The sequence below is a fragment of the Bombyx mandarina genome, chromosome 13 (genome assembly GCF_030267445.1).
Source record: "Bombyx mandarina strain Sakado chromosome 13, ASM3026744v2".
Taxonomy (NCBI): domain Eukaryota; kingdom Metazoa; phylum Arthropoda; class Insecta; order Lepidoptera; family Bombycidae; genus Bombyx; species Bombyx mandarina.
The window spans coordinates 5,675,425-5,698,474 of record NC_143220.1 but is presented as its reverse complement, the minus strand read 5'-3'; the positions used below and the strand labels follow the sequence as shown (position 1 = coordinate 5,698,474).

General features: G+C 39.1%; 1 protein-coding gene across 1 annotated transcript in view; it reads right to left on the bottom strand.

The window, feature by feature from the left end:
- Positions 1-4,891: 4,891 nt before the first annotated feature.
- The window catches only part of LOC114239800 (uncharacterized), a 31,301-nt gene continuing 13,142 nt past the window's right edge, over positions 4,892-23,050 (bottom strand). Inside the window, exons 2-7 of the mRNA XM_089732332.1 lie at positions 18,250-18,455; positions 17,323-17,476; positions 11,041-11,158; positions 7,283-7,452; positions 6,671-6,727; positions 4,892-6,358 (exon numbers count right to left, since the gene is read on the bottom strand). Of these exons, the coding sequence (XP_089588458.1) occupies positions 6,282-6,358; positions 6,671-6,727; positions 7,283-7,452; positions 11,041-11,158; positions 17,323-17,476; positions 18,250-18,455 (782 nt within the window). The 3' untranslated portion in view covers positions 4,892-6,281. The remainder of the gene's footprint in view (positions 6,359-6,670; positions 6,728-7,282; positions 7,453-11,040; positions 11,159-17,322; positions 17,477-18,249; positions 18,456-23,050) is intronic.

Here is a 23,050-nt window from a genome sequence, read left to right as displayed (position 1 = left end):
GATTCAAACCGGACTCGGAAGCGTCGCTTACAGCGGGAGGTCAAATCCCGCTTAAGCGACGCCCGAAACGAAAACTGGGATAGTTCTTTAGAAGAGCCCGCGCCCACTCACCAAGCATACTGGCGACTAGCTAGGACCCTCAAGTCCGAAACTATCGTCACTATGCCGCCTCTCGTACGCCCCTCAGGCCAACCACCGGCTTACGATGACGATGACAAGGCAGAGTTGCTGGCCGATGCACTGCAAGAGCAGTGCACCACCAGCACTCAACACGCGGACCCCGAACACACCGAGTTCGTCGACGGGGAGGTCGAGCGCAGAGCTTCCCTGCCGCCCTCGGACGCGTTACCCCCCATTACCACTTCCGAGGTCAAGGAGGCGATCGATAGCCTACAACCACGGAAAGCTCCCGGCTCCGACGGCATCTGCAACCGCGCGCTTAAACTGTTACCAGCCCAACTGATAACGATGTTGGCCACCATATTAAATGCTGCTATGACGAACTGCATCTTTCCCGCGGCGTGGAAAGAAGCGGACGTTATCGGCATACACAAGCCGGGCAAACCGAAGAACGAAACCGCGAGTTACCGCCCCATCAGTCTCCTCCCGGCGATAGGCAAACTATACGAACGGCTCCTTCGTAAACGCCTCTGGGACTTCGTATCCGCGAACAAAATTCTGATAGACGAGCAGTTTGGATTCCGCGCCAGACACTCGTGCGTCCATCAAGTGCACCGCCTCACGGAGCAAATCTTACTAGGGCTGAACAGGCGGAAACCCATTCCGACAGGAGCCCTCTTCTTCGATATAGCGAAGGCGTTCGACAAAGTCTGGCACAACGGTTTGATATACAAACTGTATAACATGGGAGTGCCAGACAGACTCGTGCTCATCATACGAGACTACTTGTCGAACCGTTCGTTCCGATATCGAGTCGAGGGAACGCGTTCCCGACCCCGTCACGTCACAGCCGGAGTCCCGCAAGGCTCCGCCCTCTCCCCGTTACTATTTAGTTTGTATATCAATTATATACCCCGGTCTCCGGAGATCCATCTGGCGCTCTTCGCCGATGACACCGCCATCTACTACTCGTGTAGGAAGAAGGCGTTGCTTCATCGACGACTTCAGACCGCAGCTACCACCATGGGACAGTGGTTCCGGAAGTGGCGCATCGACATCAACCCCACGAAAAGCACAGCGGTGCTCTTCAAAAGGGGTCGCCCTCCGAACACCACGCTGAGCATCCCCCTCCCGACTAGGTGCGTCAACACCTCCGCCCCCGCCGTTCGCCCAATCACGATGTTTGACCAGCCCATACCGTGGGCCCCGAAAGTCAAATATTTAGGCGTCACCCTCGACAGTAGGATGACATTCCGCCCCCACATCAAGACGGTACGCGACCGTGCCGCCTTCATTCTAGGACGTCTCTACCCGATGATATGTAGGCGAAGTAAAATGTCCCTTAGAAATAAGGTGACACTCTACAAAACTTGCATACGCCCCGTCATGACCTATGCAAGTGTAGTGTTCGCTCACGCGGCCCGCATACACTTAAAATCATTCCAAATCATTCAATCCCGTTTTTGCAGGATAGCCGTCGGAGCCCCGTGGTTCGTCAGGAACGTCGACCTCCATGACGTACTGGACTTAGAGTCCATCAGTAAGTATCTTCAGTCGGCGTCCATGCGCCACTTCGATAAAGCGGCACGACACGAGAACCCTCTCATCGTGGCCGCCGGTAACTACATTCCCGATCCTGCGGACAGAATGGAAAGCAGTCGACGTCGCCCAAAACACGTCATCTCGGATCCTCCCGATCCACTAACGAAGGGCTCGACGAGTAAATTAACTCTCAGACACAGCCCACTGAGTTTCTCGCCGGATCTTCTCAGTGGGTCGCGTTTCCGATCCGGTGGTAGATTCTGCGAAGCACGGCTCTTGCTAGGGTTCGTGTTAGCAACATCGTCAGGTTGAGCCCCGTGAGCTCACCTACTAAAGTTAGGGTTACGCTGACATAGCCTCTCAAGGCTATCAGCTTAGGTAGGCAAAAAAAAAAAAAAAAAGCGTGGGCAGCTGCTATACAATAATACATTTACATGTTTTCGTCAAGTATGGAAGTTCAGTGAAAAGTGAATGTCATGTCAATTGTCCATACAAAATATCTATCAAACAAATAAAATTAAAAATTTCTTTTGAAAAATGAAACCATTCCATCAGTATTTTCTTAAGACGTTGTCACGTTCAACTATCGTCAGTAAGCTGATTTTACAGACAACCGATTTTTTAATTGGATTTTAAGTGATGCAATGTGAACAAAGATACATATATTTCAATAATTACAGCAATTGTCAAACAATTTTTTTTAATTCAAACTAGTTACTTAGTTTTATACGAAACCATAACGCATTGAATAGTAAAATATTGTAATCAAATGTTTTCCGTCAGAAAATATTTATTAATAGAATGCATTGCCAGCCCTAGGGACATTGGCAGTGCAATCACGCTTATGGGCGAGCCTTCACAAAGTTTTCGACGGCACTGTCCTGTGCGTTTATCACACTCAGTCATCGGAACTAAGTTCTGTAATGAGTATAGCAGAACGCATCGTTGTGACAAAATCGCCGGGAATTGTTATTGGGCCGGCCGTGTTTGACACAAACGACCGCGGTGTTTTGACCAATCTGTCTGTCCAAATGACTTCGTATAAAAATATATCGATGGTCCCTACGTATAAACAGTCATGTTCAAAATCACGTTTTTTTAAAGTGAAACTTTTATTACATCGTCTCAAACTTTTTCGTCTGTGTGTTGCATGTCGCGTGACGATCGGCCGCGGGGTAGGGATAAAGTGAAAGGCGCTCGTCAGAGCAGCCTAGGCCAATATGGCGGCGCCTATAGTTCGCAGCAGCTGATCGTATAGTGTATAGACTATTACTTATTTGTGCCCACGCTATTTTGTTTGTTTTTGTCAGTGTTTTAATGTAAATGTTGTTTGTCAGAGTTAAATGTCTATAATGTGAAAAAAAGTTTCACTTTTACCGTGGTTTCATAAAACCACACAATCCTTTTTTATTTCATAAGCATTTTCTATTTGTCAATACGTTTATTACAACATATAATTTTTAATTTTAGAAGAAATATTTCAAAAGATCAATAAACGTAGAAGACGTTAACTGTTAACAATAAATATACTTTGTTGATGTAGATACAGTCATCTTTCCATGAAGTTTTATACGGTTTTATAAATTAACCGTCATTCCATGCAGAAGCAAACGTTTCAAACTTAATGTCATTTACGCGGAGAACTTAATTATGTACGGGATAGTGATCAGTAGAAACTATTATTTACTTTAATTTACTTAATAAGACCAAAGTTGTATTGTAGTAAAACTGTGATTTTAATTATGGAAAATTTACATAAAATGTACACCTTAAGTCCGTTCTAAGAAGCTACATATAAAAGGCTATGTCTATATTATTGATGTTTTTTACACTTGTTTTTTTCATCAATTTGAAAGTAAAAAACTTAAATATAGTGACAATATACAGCCTTTCCTTTCACATTTATTTTGTTTCTTCGTAAAAAAATGTTTTGACATTCTCCACGTACAAACAGACATATAAGACTTAAACGTTTATAATCCATTTCATAGTTGTGACAGACACAGTCATATAACTACTTTTCGGGAAAATCGAGGAAAATATAAATAATTATTATACCATTAGAACTCGCCTAAATTGAATACTTTAAATCAATACTAAAAGATAGAAGTTACTTTAAAGATTTTATTACAGATCAGATTGAAACTTTAAACCACTATTTTTGACATGGCGCTTTGTACATAGGGGCCGTTGATATATTGTGAAATACACTCATTGGACTCAAAGAACTGATGGCGTTCTTTTATTTCGAGAAAATTGCTTTTTTTTTCTTATCTTATTTATACTATGGCCTATAAATAGGCAAATAATGGTACCTTTTTCTCTTTTGTTTTTCAGCCGTTTTCTTTTGTTGTTAAGCTGTTATTGATAAGCTTTAGTGTTAGAATAATAAAAAAATATTGAAATGGTTCGTTTTATTCCTCATCTTTGTAGGAAAAAAGGGCAAAACAAAAGATAACGTGTAATGCATAAAATTGAATTAAATATTAAAGTGAGTGATTATGGTCGAAATTCGATCACTGAATGAACACTGGTTTCTGTACATGGATAAAGGAGCTTATGGTTCACATGGTCTTAATTTATATATCGTGCCCATAGACACACTAACTGGGCTGTGCAAGGTTAATTTTTAATAAGTCTTCATTTCTAATTGGTTAAAGTTTTTTGAAGTGAAACTTCTTTAGAACCGTTGTGATTTCAAACTCGATGAAACTAAACGAAAAAATAAGTGTGCCGCGATTGGCTTGCCGAAGCGACTCCGAGTGCGCGAAGAAGCGACGCCGACAAATCACGAAGCGCTCCACACGGTTTCGCGTCCCCGACTAGTTCAGTGTAACTTACACACACACACATTTTTTTTCAATTTACCTTTTATTGTTTAGATGGGTGAACGAGCTCTCGGGTCACCTCGTGTAAAATGATTACCGGAGCCCATAGACATCAACAACGTTAATTTCACTACCCACATAGAGATATACTTACTGAGTATCAGTTCTGTAGTACAACGGCTGCTGCAAAATTCACACCGGAATGGATTACAGCGTAGCGGCAGAAATAGGTGGTAGCTACCAGTGGACGTTCTACTAGCAGTTATTCGTGTATATGCTGTGCTAGCTAGGGTTTCTTTGATCGGTTGACCCCACCACCTCTCTGTGATTGTCAGCGTACCTTCGCCACTCAATTCGAGAATACCGGTCTTTTTGTCCAGCCCAAAATAAAACACAACCAGTTTTTTGTGTCAAAACATTTATTGACAGACTAGACAAGAATCATTGGAATGTTCACATACAAAATATATTACGTTCTTTGAATGTCGTAACATCAACATCGTCATCTTTGGTCGACAATATAGCGATAAGTACATACATATAAATTTTCTATATTAATTTTATAGTGATTTGACGAGAAAAATAAAAAAAAACAATTTTAAAGTCAAACTTCGATTGCGTTTCTAAAGGTGATGTCTAAATTAAAGTGACATTTTATAATTACCTCCTTAACCTTCATTATACATTACAAAATATAGAATAACTTATTCTAAAACATTTTTAATAGCTAATGAGAGTTTCCCGTCCCGACAATGAATGGATCTATAAATAAAATATTGGTTTTTGTTGAATTCATTGAAAAATCATCGTCATTTGCCAAGACCAGACACTACGCTTTTTCGGAAATATCATATGCTCTCCAAGGCATCCTCTTGTAAAAGAGGATGCCTTGGCCTTCTAGGTCAAGTGGAGAGGAAATGAGCAAAAAGTAGGACACTTTAAGGAGGACAGTTGGGGGCAGCCTCGAACTGGCGGCTCCCGTCGTAGAGGACCGATCTTCATGGATAGACTTGCATACGTGTGGTCGCGATCCTCATTAATGAGGGAATGACGAAGAAGGATTGAAGAAAAAAAAAAGCCTCGGAATTACTATTTCGTCATTGGTAAGTAAATAACAGATCACAGGTAACACTCCTATAGCACGGTATTTCTATAACACGATAATGAGATTTTCTTTCAAAATTATTTAATAAAGATAATGAAGTTATGAACAAAATTGTACTGCTTATATTTTACGTAAAAAATATATATATATACAGGTATTCGAGATGACAATGACAATAAGGTTCTTAAGAGAGTTTTAAATATGAATGTGGAAGGCTTTAGAGGAAGAGGTAGACCTAAGAAAAAATGGATGGATTGCCTCTAAGACGATGACAGGGGAGTGAGTGAGGAAATGGTATATAATAGAGGAGTATGGAAGGAGAAAACTTGTTGGGCCGATCCCAGTTGACTGCGAGAAGGGCCGAAGAATGATGATGATGAAGTTGAGCTTTTTTATTTAGAAAATTACTCTCCTATCAAGTCTCATATAAGACGGTTTTGCACAACACGGGACTGTTTAGGAATGTATTAATCGTGTTATAGGAGGGCTACCTGTAGGTAAATTTGTGTTTCAACTGACGAAAGAGCCCTATAAAGTCACGAAAACTATGCACAATGCTCTTTGTTGAAATATTCGTCAGATGAAGCGATTATTTGTTAAAGACTTGTACACAACAAATGTTTACACTTGATTTGCGTCAGCGAATAGTAACTATATATATGTAAATATATATCAATGTGTGTCCGTCACGTGTTCCTAAACCTCACGCGTTGTATAAACAGCAACAACAGAATTAATTGGGACGTTGAAACTATTCTGTAGCCTGAAAAAAAGTATACGCTGATCAAACTACTGATATAGCATTAAAACTTATTTTTGGAAAAAAAAAATTGCTTTAAATTGGGAAATTTCATGGTCAATCTGACTGTAGGGTTGTAGAGGTCCAGGAACATCACGCCAATCACCTTCAGACATGAGGCCGGGGTAGCATGCAGCTACCTCACGTTCCAAATCGGAGCCCATTGCTCCCTCGAAATTAGGGAATTGCTTTGAACTATATAAAATATGCTTTAGTTTGAATGTTTATTTGCCATTTATATAGGTGAGGTCTGGTATACATTAATATCATAGTTACCATCGTCGCTCTGTGCGGGGGCTGAGTTAGGTGATTCCGGGGTCGTTGTCGGTGGATCTGTGAACGGAACTATGGTTAGACGAGAGATCCTAGTCAATAGCATATCCAATCCTAGCATATACGAAGGGTATGCTATACTCCATATACCAATCCTATCCTAGCATATACCAAGGGAGATACAGGGACCAGGGAGCATACGAACCAAACACCTACCGAGATATGAGACCTTTGTAATTAGGTTGAAATCAGGTTAAATCACTAATCCTGATCATTCCTGAGCTTTTTTAGATATGTAGACTAGTTTTCGGATCGCCTTGTGTTAGGTGGTTACTGCCATGGATAATTAAACGCGAATGCTACTGTCCACTTTGAGAGGTCGGCTCACTCTAATGATCCATAGCTTTCAATACCCCCTAAGGACATTAAACACTCAACAGTACACCTCTAACTCTTCAAGTCTTTCCCGTAGCTTGGACGAAAATGCTGCAGCAAACTCTTCCATTTCCTACAATCTTTGATCATCAAGAGATTGAAAGTTTTGAGTTATTCAGCCATTTGGCTTGACCAATGATGACTCCTTTCTCGAAGTCTTTTGCTATCAACAGTACCAACCTCTATAAAACAGATCCCTCTTCTTGCTGTAGTAGTTGGCCAGCGGTACTTGCATCTCGCACAGCAGCTCCACAGTTGTCGGGAGCGAGTTCACGTTCACGACGGCGGTGGTCAGCGCCGTGTACCGTCCGTCTATCAAATTGATCGATGACTTCGTGTCTATCAGTAGTCTGTGAATCAAATTACAATTTATTAATCGGCTGCGGTGTCAATCTAGAATAGCACCACGCCAGATCTTCACCGGAAAGCTGCTTTGTTCTCTGAATATTATGAGAGGCTTGTGGAGAGTACTTAACGGTAGGCAGCGGCTTGGCTCTGCCCATGGCATTGCTGAAGTCCACGGGTGACGGTAACTACTCACCATCAGGTGGGCCGTATGCTCGTCTACCTATAAGGGCAATAAAAAAAAGGTATGACATTAATTATTGTAAGCCGGTTCGTAAGCTACATGGTACCTACATCTAAGTAATTTTTACCACAAAGCAGTCATACATTTCATCTTAAAGAGAGAGGCAGTCGTACAATAAAATTAAAACTCGACCTCATGCCTCAAGGGTAATGGCATTCAGGCTATGATGTCTATGGGCTCTAGGAACCAGTTTACACTAGAATTCTGGTGAGTGTGAGCCCACTGAGTTTCTCGCCGGATTTTCTCAGTGGGTCGCGTTTCCGATCCGGTGGTAGATTCCAATGCGAAGCACTGCTCTTACGCCCGTAACCTCACTTACTAATTCTGTGAATCTAGTATAACCCCTCGAAGTTACTAAAATATGTAGAGAAAAAAATGTGAGTTTGTGTAGCTTAAAAAGTACTGTGGTTCTAAAGTCAACCTAAAGGTTACATAGGTAAATATATCACCATGAAAGAAATATCATATCGTGCCATAAAAATAGACCTGCAAAGCTAATTAAAATTCTTTGAATAATTATTAAGATAAAACAATCAACATAAACTATGTAATTGACTATGATCGGTGATTGAACTCAAGCTCCGTGGCTTGGTATCGACTAATAGACCAAAAGGCGAGTGATTAACGAAGCATTAATGAAACAAAAGCGTTCGTAAAATAGCTTTTAGTTGTAACAATGTGAATCCAGTACGCTGGGGCATTCGATACTGGCATCTCGAATTTCTGCTTGTTAGAGAACTTTCGAGAAGCATTCAAATTATTTGGACTAAAACTCGTAAGGTGCGAGTGTTTATACGGTCTATTATTGTGTCGGTGAACGCAGAATTAGATCTATCAAAACCATTATCGAAATATTCGTACGTTTAGTTCTCGTTGGCTTGTTTACCGCCTTTACAGTTTTATTAAAATTTAAAATAATTTTGAAGTCGTCGTGGCCTAAAGGGTAAGACGTCCGGTGCATTCGTATATAGCGATCCACCGGTGGTCGAATCCCGCTGACAAGTACCAATTTTTCTAATGAACATTTGTTAAGTAAATAATATGTACTTAGCAAATGTTCACGATTGACTTCCACGGTAAAGAAATAACATCTTGTAATAAAAATCGAACCCACAAAATGATAATTTGCGTAATTACTGATGGTAGGACTTCTTGTGGGTCCGCACGGGTAAGTACCACCACCCAGCCTATTTCTGCCGTGAAGCAGTAATGCGTTCCGGTTTGAAGGGTGGGGCAGCTGTTGTAAACCTTAGAACTTATATCTCAAGGTGGGTGGTGGCATTTATGTTGTAGATGTCTATGGGCGCCGGTAACCACTTAACACCAGGTGGGCCGTGAGCTCGTCCAACTATCTAAGCAATAAAAAAAAAAATAGCGGTTTTCGCATCGTACGAACTGGTGTGTATTCTTCACAGCTTGCATCACAGCAGAAAAATGCAGAATATGCATTGTCCTAACAATACGCCCAACCGTCACTAGTAATTTTGTAAGTTTAATGTTTAACGCATGATGGTATTCCTTCATAGTGAAAGGCATGTGTGAGGTTTATTTTTTCCTTTGATACGATTTGCACTTAATATATTGTTTGAGCTGCAGCATATTTCTTATAGACTAGTTTCGCCCCGCAGCGTCACCCGCGGTACGACAATAACCGCGGATAGCATCGCGGGACTCAGTTATCAATAATAAAATTTAATGTTTCCGAAGCGAAGCGATGGACGCTAGTGATTATATAATTTTTGTGTCATCCGAAAAACGTAACGAACCATTAGTTGTAAAATTTACGTTTCGAATCAAAATTTTGACACTTGTGTTTCCAAACAGGAGTCCAGACAACCATTCGATATTATTCACGGACCTATTCCGGCACGACGAAGTTTCCTTGTTGTAATACTTAATACGATAAATCCTGTTCGATTTTGGTCGTTAATGATAATCTTACGTTTTTCACTGCATCAACATTCATGGAGACATTTTGAAAGTTGGAGAATAAGAACGCGATGCTTAAAATAGGGTTGGTAGTTTATTTGACACATTAACTATGGATCGAACTTTATTGTTGCTTCCGCCAAAAGTCTCGCCAGCTTTATTGTGGTTGCTAATATAGGGGGACCAACTAGGGCCCACTTGATGTAATATGTAAATGTAAGTAGTTATTGGAGCCCATAGACCTCAACAAACGTAAATGCCTCCACCCATGTTCAGACATGAGTACTAAGTCTCAGTTTTTACAGTACAGCATCTGTCCCCCCCTTAAAACTGAAACTTCGTATTGCTTCACGGCATAAATAGACAGGGAGGTAGTATCTACCCGTGCAGACTCACAAGACGCCTTAACACCAGTAGTTAGTTACTCAAATTACATTTTTTGCGGTGTTGATTTGTATTGCACGATATTGTTCCTACTCCATGGAAATCATTCGCGAACATTTGTTAATGTAAGTACGTATTTATCAGAAAAAATTAAGTGCCTTTCATTCACTACTAATAAATGTGAAAAGGTATTTTTGTGCTATTTTGATCAAAAAGGTGAGTATCTGCCGTATTTGAGAGGAAATATGAATTTCGCGCTCCACAAGAGCTGGAAGGCAATCTCGAAGAATTTTATGTCATATGCCGCAATGAACATTATGATGAAATGAACAATAGCATTAAATATGGGCAATTTCACGATTGACTTCCACAGTGAAGGAATAACATGGTGTAATAAAAATCAAACCCGCAAAATTATAATTTGCGTAATTACTGGTGGTAGGACCTCTTGTGAGTCCGCGCGGGTAGGTACCACCACCCTGCCTATTTCTGCCGTGAAGCAGTAATTCGTTTCGGTTTGAAGGGTGGGGCAGCCGTTGTAACTATACTTGAGACCTTAGAACTTATATCTCAAGGTAGGTGGCGCATTTACGTTGTAGATGTCTATGGGCTCCAGTAACCACTTAACACCAGGTGGGCTGTGAGCTCGTCCAGCCATCTAAGCAAAAAAAAAACATTCGTATTTGTAATGTCTATAGGCTTCATTGTGGAGTGACCGGTCACCGTTCTCTTCGAACCCGTAGTAGTAAATTAACCCTCAGACACAGCCCACTGAGTTTCTCGCCGGATCTTCTCAGTGGGTCGCGTTTCCGATCCGGTGGTAGATTCTGCGAAGCACGGCTCTTGCTAGGGTTCGTGTTAGCAACGTCGTCAGGTTTGAACCCCGTGAGCTCACCTACTAGTTAAGGTTACGCTGGAATAGCCTCCCAAGGCTACCAGCTTAGGTAGAAAAAAAAAAGTGGAGTGAGTGAGCCCTCAGTTGATTTGGTCAAACAAACAAAATATAGCGGAGTCGAATATAACAAGAGTTCATTACCTATTTCCAACTAGTATGTTGAGTTCGGGCTTCGGATAGACTCCTTCTACGGCGCATATGATGTTCAAATAGTCCTCGTCTAGGCGATCTTGAATCATGTCGAATTTTCTCTCTGGAACTATAGAAGATTATATATGAAATTCCAATAAGAAATAATGTTGCCAATTAAACTACAGGGGCAAAGCAACTTTTGACAAATTAAATAACGTCAAACATAGGCATAATACATCCATAAAATTATATTAAGTAGGTGATCTTTCACTGTTATAAGTATAGACATAAATGTCAATATAAGACTTCAAAAACGACATAAATTACAATAACTAACTGAGAGATAGTTAAAGTGAGAGAGAGAGAAAGAAAACGTGTGGCACTCAGGAATTGCCGCGCTAAATCTATTGCATAGCATTTTTTATCAACTTATGCAATTATAATTAGACAATGATAATTTAATATTAAAACAATAATAAAACAAGACCACGTTATATTAAATATTAATAAAAGCAAAACATTAACTGTCCCCTTCACACTCATAAGCTAGACCGCGCGAGAGAGAGATGGGCAGACTTTTCATGATGCGCATGCAGTGTGACGTCACGCCACGCGCTTATTCACAAACACTACACAGGCGCAACGTGTGAATGGGTTGAACGCGAGCTACATGGTAGGCGGAGTGAGGGGTGTTAGGTTTTTTCGTTACGGAATTTCATGATTCGGTCGCCGCGCTCAAGGCCCGCGATAGAAGCTATGCAATAGCTTAAAAACAAAGAACGAAAATCAAACTCAATAATATTACCTCACCTATAAATGATTTTCAGTAAAACAAGAGGTAATTTTTTTAATTGGGTAATTGTACGACGTGTAAATTTACTACGAGCACCAAATCGTGTTCAGTTGAAACCGTAAACCTTTGTTTTCTAATTCCAGTAGGAGAGCGGACGACGACCATGTTTAGGAAAAACATTGAACAGTCTGTGGACACGCGACTCTTAATGGATACCGAACGTCAGCAACAAGGAATTTGTATTTTAACTGGAAACGCTTTATTTGGGTATTATTAAATTTCTCTTTAAATATAAACATGCTGCAGCATCAAATTTCTTTTGTGGAGAAGTCACAAATCAAAAGAGACAATAGAAGAGTAACAAAAAGGCTGCACAACCACTTGATGAGTATTTGCCATACTTAAGCGCAAACGTTTTTAGACGAAGCACAATCTTTTCATCGCAAAACACAGCCTTTGAGAATCAAATCAGCTCTAAATGATTTCATTCATTCATCAGAATCACCACGCGTTACTCGCGATGGTATTCTCTCCCAGGTGCCAATTATCGCCCTATTTATGAGAGGTGAACGAGACAGCGACCAGAGTCTAGGAGCAGTAGCTGTTGCGACACAAGCGAAGTCACCTAAGACTGCACATTGAGACGAGAAAGTGTTTTATTGTACTCATTTCCCCGCAAGAACTTCGTTTCGACAGAGTCCCTCGCCCGTATATCCAAATCTTAGACATTCTCAAATTCCATTGGATCTAGGCGATCGCTAAGCTAATAGCAGAATCTTAAACAAAAATGAGCAATATGTTCTATTAGCAGTGGAATGAATGCAATAGAAACTCTAGTTTTTAAAGATCTTTGTGAAATTTGTTCCAAATATTGATGGTTTTACCGTATAATACCCATTTGTATTTCATTACCGCTGTATATTCCTTTGTTTCGGCTAACCATTAGAACGAATGACCTCGGATTAAATAACAGGTTTAAAATGTATGCTGTTTTTACTATTTTCTTATACTTTGCTTTGCTTACTCTTTTACTTTGCTTTTAAGTTAAAAGGGTGATCGTTTTTGTTTCATGACAGTTTTCCGTAGGATTTCCATTTTACTTAAAGCTAATATTAAACAATGTTAAGCTGTTATTATTAGCAAGTTTCCCGATAAGTTTGCGAAACTGAGAAAACCTTTTTTTTTCTAGATACTATAATAAATTAGAATATGAGCTCTACCTCCGCTACTAGGTTCTACGTAGTCTGGCCATAAATACTGTTACAATTAAAAATAAACAAAATATTACATTTGAATTTGGAATCTGTCATTTTGATATGATTGCTCATTGAGTTTTCTCATTTTGGCGCCAATACATACATTGTACAATATTTTGCGATATTAAAATGGAGTGGAGTGATAAAGAGAACCGAATCGCTGTGATTGCATTACACAAAGTAGGTATAGAGCCAAATGCAATTTTTAAAACTATCCATACGCTTGGTATTAGTAAAATGTTTGTGTACCGGGCTATTAATAGGTGCAATGAGACCTCCTATGTTTGTGACAGAAAAAGATCTGGCCGTCCACGTAGTGTTCGTACGAAAAAAGTGGTCAAAGCAGTAAGGGAAAGAATTCGAAGAAATCCTGTCCGAAAGCAGAAGATTTTATCTCGGGATATAAAGATAGCACCTAGAACCATGTCGCGTATTTTAAAAAATGACTTAAGACTTGCATCCTATAAGAGACGTACTGGTCATTTCTTAACTGATAATTTAAAAGTGAATAGGCTGATAAAATCGAAACAACTATTGAAGCGGTACGCAAAGGGAGATCATAGAAAAAAATTGTTTACGGATGTTTGTGAAAAAGGTATCAAAACATCGGCACAAGTGTATCAAGATACCATTCTTGAGAAGGTAGGAAGCCCCTTAACAAAACCATCTCCAATAATCAAGAATGCTCCTTCCAGCAAGACTCGGCGCCAGGTCATAAAGCTCGGTTTACGCAGTCTTGGTTGGAAACGAACGTTTCGGACTTCATCAGAGCTGAAGACTGGCCGTCGGCTAGTCCCGATCTTAATCCGCTGGATAATAAACTGACCATAAATCATAATTTATGGTCAGTTTTAGAGAGTACGGCTTGCTCTAAACGCCATGATAATTTGGAGTGCCTAAAACAATCCGTACGATTGGCAGTGAAAATTTTTCCCATGGAAAGAGTGCGTGCTTCTATTGATGACTGGCCTCAACGTTTAAAGGACTGTATTGCAGCCAATGGAGACCACTTCGAATAAGCTTTTTATACTATAAATTGTTTTATATTTATGTATTAAACTAACTATAACTAAGCAATAGAATTTATTTTTTTCCCTTGTCTCAGTATTTATGGCAAGACTAGATATATAGATCACAAAGTTAATGCCGCCACTTTAGGCACGACATCAAGTCCATTGCATTAAAGAGCATGCACTGTATAAAAAGAGGCGCAAATGACAAAACTGATAGTCCTTTAAGAGGATCACTGGTGATTGTTGCTCTGTAATGATACATTTCTTTTAAGGCTGTAAAGTTAGTCGATTGTCTTTGATTTGATTGCCAGTAGTCGAGTATATCATTTACGTAATAGTGAAGGATAATAAACACCTATAAACGATGCCAAGAGTACAACAGCCAATCCACTGCTTCCGATGGAGGTCATTTTTCAAACTTCGCTTGAAGGGAATCTTGACATTGTGCTTAGAAATACTATGAAGGTACGACAGTTAGTTAAAACAGATCGTAATTCGGGTAATCGAAGAGAATACGATTGACTTTTTCTTTCGAATAGCTGTCCAATACAAATTTAGTTAGTATAACTGAAAACATTTCTAGAGGCAAACAGCATTAAATACATTGTGATGTCCATGCCTATATCAGAAGTTGGTATAACATAAACGTGTACCTAACGTAAATAAAATTAAATATTACCGTTTCTTCTGTATCGCTATTATAATAAGGTTTCTGTTAGAGAAGGATGAGCGGAGCGGTTCTCTGTATATTACCGTTCATTCAAAACTGTCTTATTTTTTTTTTGCCTATCCTCTTAGCTGTTTCACAAATTACAGATTTGCACGATGTGTGTGTGTGTGTTTTTTTTTATTTCTTAGATGTGTGGACGAGCTCACAACCCACCTGGTGTTAAATGGTTACTGGAGCCCATAGACCTCTACAACGTAAATTCGCCACACACCTTGATATATAAGTTCTAAGGTCTCAAGTATAGTTACAACGGCTGCCCCACCCTTCAAACCGAAACGCATTACTGCTTCACGGCAGAAATAGGCAGGACGGTGGTACCCACCCGCGCGGATTCACAAGAGGTCATACCACCAGTAATTACGCAAATTATAATTTTGCGGGTTTGATTTTTATTACACGATGTTATTTCTTCACCGTGGAAGTCAATCGTGAACATTTGTTGAGTACGTATTTCATTAGAAAAATTGGTACCCGCCTGAGATTCGAACATCGGTGCATCTTATCCTTTAGGCCACAACGACTTACTTGTGTGATAAAGTGATCGACTAAACAACTCCCCTGCACTTCTCGCTTCAATGTTTGAACCTCGTTAACCAGTCCAATCGAAAATAACTCAAAAATTATTTTGAAATTTATGGAATGATGTAAAAATACATTAAAATATACGATTAGTTAATTAACAACGCCCTCATAGATTTTATAGTAATGTTAAGCTTACACGGAAGAATTCGCTAATTGGGAGACCAGTATAGTCCATCTTATAGTAAAAAATTAAAAAGATAAATATAGGACGCAGAAGGCAATAGAAACACCAATAAACATAACTATGCTGCTGCGTAATATTTTGTCTATAAACTTTCATTAAAAGCAGTTAGATACGGCACTTTTCATAATTAGGCACATCGATCTTCCAATGTGCGCAATCCTCATTGAGAAGTTAGGCAACCTTTAATTTTTTTTATTTTATTGCTGTCATGGCTGGACGAGCTCACAGCCCACCTGGTGTTAAGTGGTTACTGGAGACCATAGACATCTACAACATAAATGCGCCACCCACCTTGAGATATAAGTTCTAAGGTCTCAGTATATTTACAACGGCTGCCCCACCCTTCAAACCGAAACGCATTACTGCTTCACGGCTAAAATAGGCAGGGTGGTGGTACCTAACCACGCGGACTCATGAGAGGTCCTACCACCAGCAATTGTATTGCACAGCACTTGTACAATTATTTATAGAAGCAAATACTAAAAACGCTATCGCTTATTTAATATATCATCAGGCTATCCCCGTTCTGTTGTAGGTAAAGTTTTGAGATGTAATATCCGTTTCGTCTCAGCTCATAAGCGTGTTGCGGCGTAGGTGCAGCCCCGTTGTGCATTACAGTTACATTGTGTCTGTTCGTTATTCTGTGTATTGTATAATAGCGTGATATGATAAGCTATGTATAGCAGGTAGAAGTTGTTAGAGTTGTATATTGAGCAATCTAACTTTAGAGTATGTTTTGGTTGTTCTGATGTGTTATTTTAGTGGGAGGTAATAATGGGTTAATGGGTTTTCTAGCGAAAATTTAACAATTATAATTAGATATTTCTAGCAATTAAATCGGACTTGAGAGGAAGCATTAAGTGCCCACACAAATTAGTTCTGTGGGTTTATACAAAATTGTTCTGCGTTTTGACTCAAAGGATAGCCGTATATTTCAAAGTAGTTGAAATTTAATTCTCATCGCGTTTCTGTTGGCCTGGCCTTCTCTAGCTTGGGTCTAGCTATCTATGCAACATTATGTCTAATTAACACGAAAACTTGCAAACGTATCAAGGAACGATGACGAATATACATTGGCCAGAAATGGTTGAAGTAAAAGTTTTTAAATTGATTCTCTACTGGAGCGTGTTTTTTAGTTTTTAACTATTAAACGAATGTTTATTTTATAAACCTTTTTTTGGCTGAGCTTACAATGATTATATTAAATTTATGATGGTATTCATTATACTATAAACTAATAAAGTAAAAAAAAATATCGTTTTGTATGGATAGCCAAAAATTTTGATGGTGTCACAACATTCACACAAAAAATATAAAAATTAGTTACCATAACTTAGATACACTATGTTACCGAATTTTATCTATTTATATCATTTGTAATTTTTATTATTATTGCTTAGATGGGCGGACGAGCTCACAGCCCACCGGGTGTTAAGTGGTTACTGGAGCCCATAGACATCTACGACGTAAATGCGCCACCCACCTTGTTGCAAGTTCTAAGGTCTCAAGTATTGTTACAGTTACAACGGCTGCCCCACCCTTCAAACTGAAACGCATTACTGCTTCACGGCAAAAATAGGCAGGATGGTGGTACCTTCCCGCGCGGACTCACAAGAGGTTCTACCACCAGTAAATTATTTGTAATTTATTTGCATTATGATTTACTTTAAGGAGAGATTTTATCCATCAACTCAAAAGTTAGCCCTAAATTACATGGTACATGTGTAACTTACCAAATATAGTCATAGGTTTCGTCTTTTCGTCTTCAGCCAGGAAGGTTGAGATCACGCACGTATAGTTCCCGGTTAACTCAGGATCTAGTTTGATGATCCTCAGAGCTCGGTGCTGTGTGTATGGATTGTGGGATACTTTGTATGTTAGGTCTAGCTGAAAGAACGAAATTTATGAAATCTTAACTATTATTTTTTTATTGCTTAGATGGGCGGACGAGCTCACAGCCCACCTGGTGTAAAGTGGTTACTGGAGCCCATAGACATCTACAACGTAAATGCGCCACCCACAGATATAAGTTCTAAGGTCTCAAGTATCGTTACAACGGTTGCTCCACCCTTCAAACCGAAACGCATTACTTACTGCTTCACGGCAGAAATAGGCAGGGTGGTGGTACCTAACTGCGCGGACTCACAAGTGATCCTATCACCAGTAATAACTATATTTATATTGATTGTAATTGTTGCACGTTTTTTTAGATAGTTGTTATGATATATAAACTAGACTATACATTATTGTACACAGAAAATAAATACGCTGGTTTTATTCTAAGTCTATTATATAAAAAAAGGGAAAAAGTGTATAATATCATAGATTATATTCTATATGCTATCATAAAAGAGATAAGTGGCAACAAATTAAAGAGCGGACGGCTAGCGTGGTATGGACATGTGATGCGGAGAGAGAAGGTGCATGTGGCTAGGAGATGTATGGAAATGGTAGTACAATGTAGAGGGGGAAGAGGTCGACCGAAGAAGACATTAATGGAGTGTGTGAATGACAATATGAGAGAGAGAGGAGTGAGTATTGAGATGACAGCTGATTGAAGAGAATGGTAGAGAAAAATTAGCTGTGCCGACCCCACCTAGTAGGATAAGGTGGAGAAAATGAAGGAGAAAAGAGATAAGTGATAGAGAAAGAATAATTACCTTATCTTTAAACATCCCCAAAGCTTGAGGTTTCTGAGGTGGAATCCATTGATATATACTAGTGGATCGGTCCATATAGAACCATTTCACGACTAAACCTGTGACGTTACTGGTCACGTAGTCACAGTCCAATGTGACCTTGTCCTTGGTTCCGTACTGAATTATGTCTGGTACCCTCATGTTTATGATTTGAACAGAACCGACACCTGTGAAAAAGAAAACTGCTTAGATAATTTGTGTGGGTGTTTTTATTCCAAAAGAAAATACTATGAACAGATAATCTGGGTGAAATTATATACGATCATCTGGCTCCAAGCCCAAGTACCATTAGAAACAGAGACTGAGACTGATTACATACGTATTAACGTTTGAATAAATATATACATCGTTGAAGATCCAAAATAAAGAGCAAACTTGTTTTCTCGTGGGAATCAAACCCAGAGCCTTTGAGTAGCTCAGTAGTCAGAGGCGTTAAATACTGTGCCACCGAGTTAACCTTGTGTATTTTTTATTTCCGTAAAGGAGATGCTTTATTTTAAATATTAGTACTAGTCAATGCTATTTGGAAGAATAGTGGTAAGAGTTGGCATATTGTATATTTTAAATTAAGTAACTTAGATAGGAGTTATTGCATGTGTAGTAATGGATATGTGTTTCTGCAGGCGTTGGTTTTATGGTTTTATTTATTACTGCAGCGTAACTAATATTATGTTTCGGTTGGATAGCCATTATTCTAATATACCTAAAATAGAGATTTCTTTTTTAAGGTACGGGTTCGTCTGCCCATTTATGCCACTAAAACGGAGATACCGGTATCATCCATTGCAGAGCTCAAGTAATTCAATAGATACTTTCTTTTTTCACCATTTTTGCTTAAGAAAATAAGTAGAACGACAACATGAACCATGCGGGCTTCTGATTACCATTAAAGGCAAGCAAGATTATAATATTATCCGCCTGATGGTAAGTACTGTCGCTCATGGGCATAGGCCGATTACCAAAACTGGTATTGAATGTTCACTGAATACCAAAGATTTATGTATTTAAATTGGAACGTATGATTTCTGAGATACAGAAAAAAAATTAGGATGGTCATATTATATATATCATTTTGTTCAATACATGGAATTCAAAGAAGAAGCGGTTTGATTTGTGATGCCAATAGAAATTTAAAATAAATTATTCGGAATGATCATCAATATCACTATTTTAACAATGGCTTTAATCTTCTTTTTCTATAAAAAAATATTTATACATTTTATCTACGATAACAATCAGAATCGTTTTGAAACATTTTGGTTATTTATAAACCCTTGTTTATTTAAAAATATCAGTGATTCTGTAACATCTTACTTCGCTCGTAACCGATTTTATTTATCAACCTTTGTAACAAAATATAGCCTAAAACCACAAATTACGATTCAATATGATACTCGGCTACTACGTTATGTAAGCATCGAAACGTGTCTACTCGAGGCTATTTACAAAAAAACAATCTATCATGCGTATGATTTTTTTTTTCATTCGGCCAATAACATCCGGCGGTCGGCCCCGGGGGTCGGAATTTCGTTGGGGACAAAAAAAAATTAAACTGTTCCATGTGTAGGCAAAATCAATAATAACTGAATACCGCATCACTCCTGGGACGATCTCGCAACATTGACCCGTGCGCTTTCGCTATGTATGATGGCGTATAAAATTGTTTTTTTTTTTTGTTTTGAACAAAATATGTATCGGATGATTGAAAGTTTTTTTTTTCTGTCATAAATATTGATGATGATAATTTGTTGGACCGTTAGCCTGAATTCTGAACTGACTTCACATTAAGTTTTCATTTTAATAACGTCGTACGTACGTAGCGCGGAGTGTGCTCACGAATGCTCATGATTTGATGTCTTAGATTTACGTGGTTAAATTGTGTTGCTCTATAGGATTCTATATCTACAAATAATCAGTGATAATGTGTTTGTTGGTTTGTTCTTGTTTAGCTAGTTATAGATTAAATTTATTTTATTATTATTTTTTGCTTTCTGTGGCCTCGTTAATTTTCTGTTTAATAATAATAATAAATATGAACGAATAAATAATATGACGCTGACTCTTCTACCTAAGGATTCCATCATTGGGTTGTAAACTCGAATATGATCGTAGGATATACCTAGTATAGTTCAGTTCTGGAATTATTTAAAAAAAAAAAAAAAAACTCTGGACAAAAGATATTTTTAACAACCAAAAAATCGGATACCGTTGAAAATTCACTCAACGCCAACAATATCATTTCGAGGAAGCGATGTTTTGATAAAATGGCGCTTTTATTTTTTTTTCTTCAACGGGAAATAATCCGGTACAAAATTGAAGGGATTCCACAAGGACGCATTAGACGGTCGTCCTGCCGGAAACATCATATTATCGGGAAAGGAATCCGGGCGAATATTGTTTCGTGGTTCCCATCAATTCTGTGGATTCTTTACGGTCCCTTTTTACGTCAAATATTTTACTTTTCGTTAATAGCATAAAGGGGTGCCCGCTTTGTAGACGTTTAATGAAATTAAAAGGAAACTAGATCGAGATCCCGTTTCATTCTTGGTGTTCTTCTGTGTGCTTAGTGAGAGTTTTTTAACGTTATAAAGGATAGACGCCGCAGCGAATATGAAACACGTCTTTACTATTCAAATACTTATTTATTACTATCCTTAATCTTATTACACCACACGCCCCACAAAAATAGTAAAAAAAATTACATGTCTTATTGGTTTTTTAAATTTAAATACAGCTTTGTTCTATTCTTATGTATACCTTCTTCCTTATTATTACGTAATTTTTTTATATTAGGATCCAAATCTATACTAATATATAAATCTATAGTGGTTTTTACGGATGTTCCGTTATAACTACTGAACCATGCATCCGATTGACTTGAAACTTGGTATCCATGTAGAAAATACATGTACTTAATGGATAGGCTAATATTTATATGAGTGTTGGAATAATGAGAATAAATAATTATATTAATTTTAAATGTGGGCGAGTACGGCTATATTCTATAACGATAAAAGGACCGTGATATACATTTTGTAATTCGATCAGTAAAGGATCGACGACGCAGCGAATATGAAACACGTCTTTACTATTTAAATGCTTATTTATTACTCTCCTTAATCTCATTACTCCACAAAGTTCTCGATAGCCTAAAAGATAACTCAAATTTGTATGGAGTTAGAGCGTTTGCCTACGTTTGCTGCTAGGGGCGCTGTTCCAACTGCATACAAATTTTAATTAAATTTTACGCTATCGAGAACTTTAAAAACTCGCACTGAGATCTTAGAACTCATATCTCAAGGTGGCTGGAGGGCTGTGAGCTCGTCCACCCATCTAAGCAATAAAAAAAAAGATTAAATCGCCAATTTTTTTTCTTCTTTTTTTGCCTTTGTAGGCAGACAGGCATACGGCCCATCTGATGGTAAGTGGTCACCGTCGTTTATGAACGTCGGCAATGCCAGGGGCAGAGCCAAGCCGCTGCCTACCATTAAGTACTCTCCGCAAACTCGTTTGAAAAAAGTCATGTCATAGCGCTCGGAAAACACCGCGGAGAGGAGTTCATTCCAAAGCCGGATGGTACGTGGCAAAAAAGATCATTGGAAACGCACTGTCGATGAACGCAGTGGTTCCAGATAATATGGACGAACTCTGCTCCGATGGCGGAAGGTGCGATGATAAAAAGCAAAATCTCCAATTCTTTTTACTTGACTTTAAAAAATTATAAATTCATTTTCGTACAAAGGATATGAATCATAAACTGCATATGTTCAGTGTCCGTGACGGACAGGGAGTTCAGCCGAGCGGCACGCAGGAGCAACGGCCGGTGCAATACTTGTTTGTTTGATAGTAAAGTTGTTCTCGGTAATAAACTCTTTAAAGTTTTCGCGAGATACGATAAATATTATTCCGATTTTGTAGTCGAGAAATGAAGTGGTCGCGGAGGAATCTACGCCAGAGGAACTTATGTTAAGTAATGCGACTTCCAATAGACGCAACCCACTGAGTTTCTCGTAGGATCTTCTCGGATTCCTATCTGGTAGTAGATTCAGCTTGTCAAGGGCAAGGGCTCGACGAGCGAATGAACCCATAGACACAGCCCACTGAGTTTCTCGCTGCATCTTCTCAGTGGGTAGCGTTTCCGATCCAGTGGCAGATTCTGCGAAGCACTACTCTTGCTAGGGCCAGTGTGAGCAATTTTGGTTGAGCCCGTGAGCTCACCTACCAGTCTGCGTGGAATTGGAATAGCACCTTAGGCGACTAACGATTAGGTATGGACATAAAGATGCAACTACCTAGTCAGGTCATAAATTCTGTCACATGTTTAATGTAAAATAATTGAAACAACTTTATTCATTATGTAACCATTCATATACCAAAATGAACTTAACAAAACATCAATTCTTATGACACTAAAGTTTATTCAAAATGACCTCCGTGATTTTGAATACAGGCCTTCAATCTGCGCGGCCAGTCGTCTATCGCAGCACGAACGAGGTCCATGTCAATATCGGCGGCTGCCTTAATCAAGGATGTCTTGAGTGACTCCAAATTGGGATGAGGCTTTGAGCACGCCTTTTCCTCCAAGTGTTGCCATATCTTGTAATCTAACGGATTCAAATCTGGACTGGAGGAGGGCCAGTCTTCGTGCCGGATGAAGTCGATTTCACGCGCCGCCAGCCAGTCTCGTGTGCTCTTCGCTCTATGAGCTGGCGCCGAATCTTGTTGGAATACCCAGTGCCTGTTATTGAACATGGTATGAGAA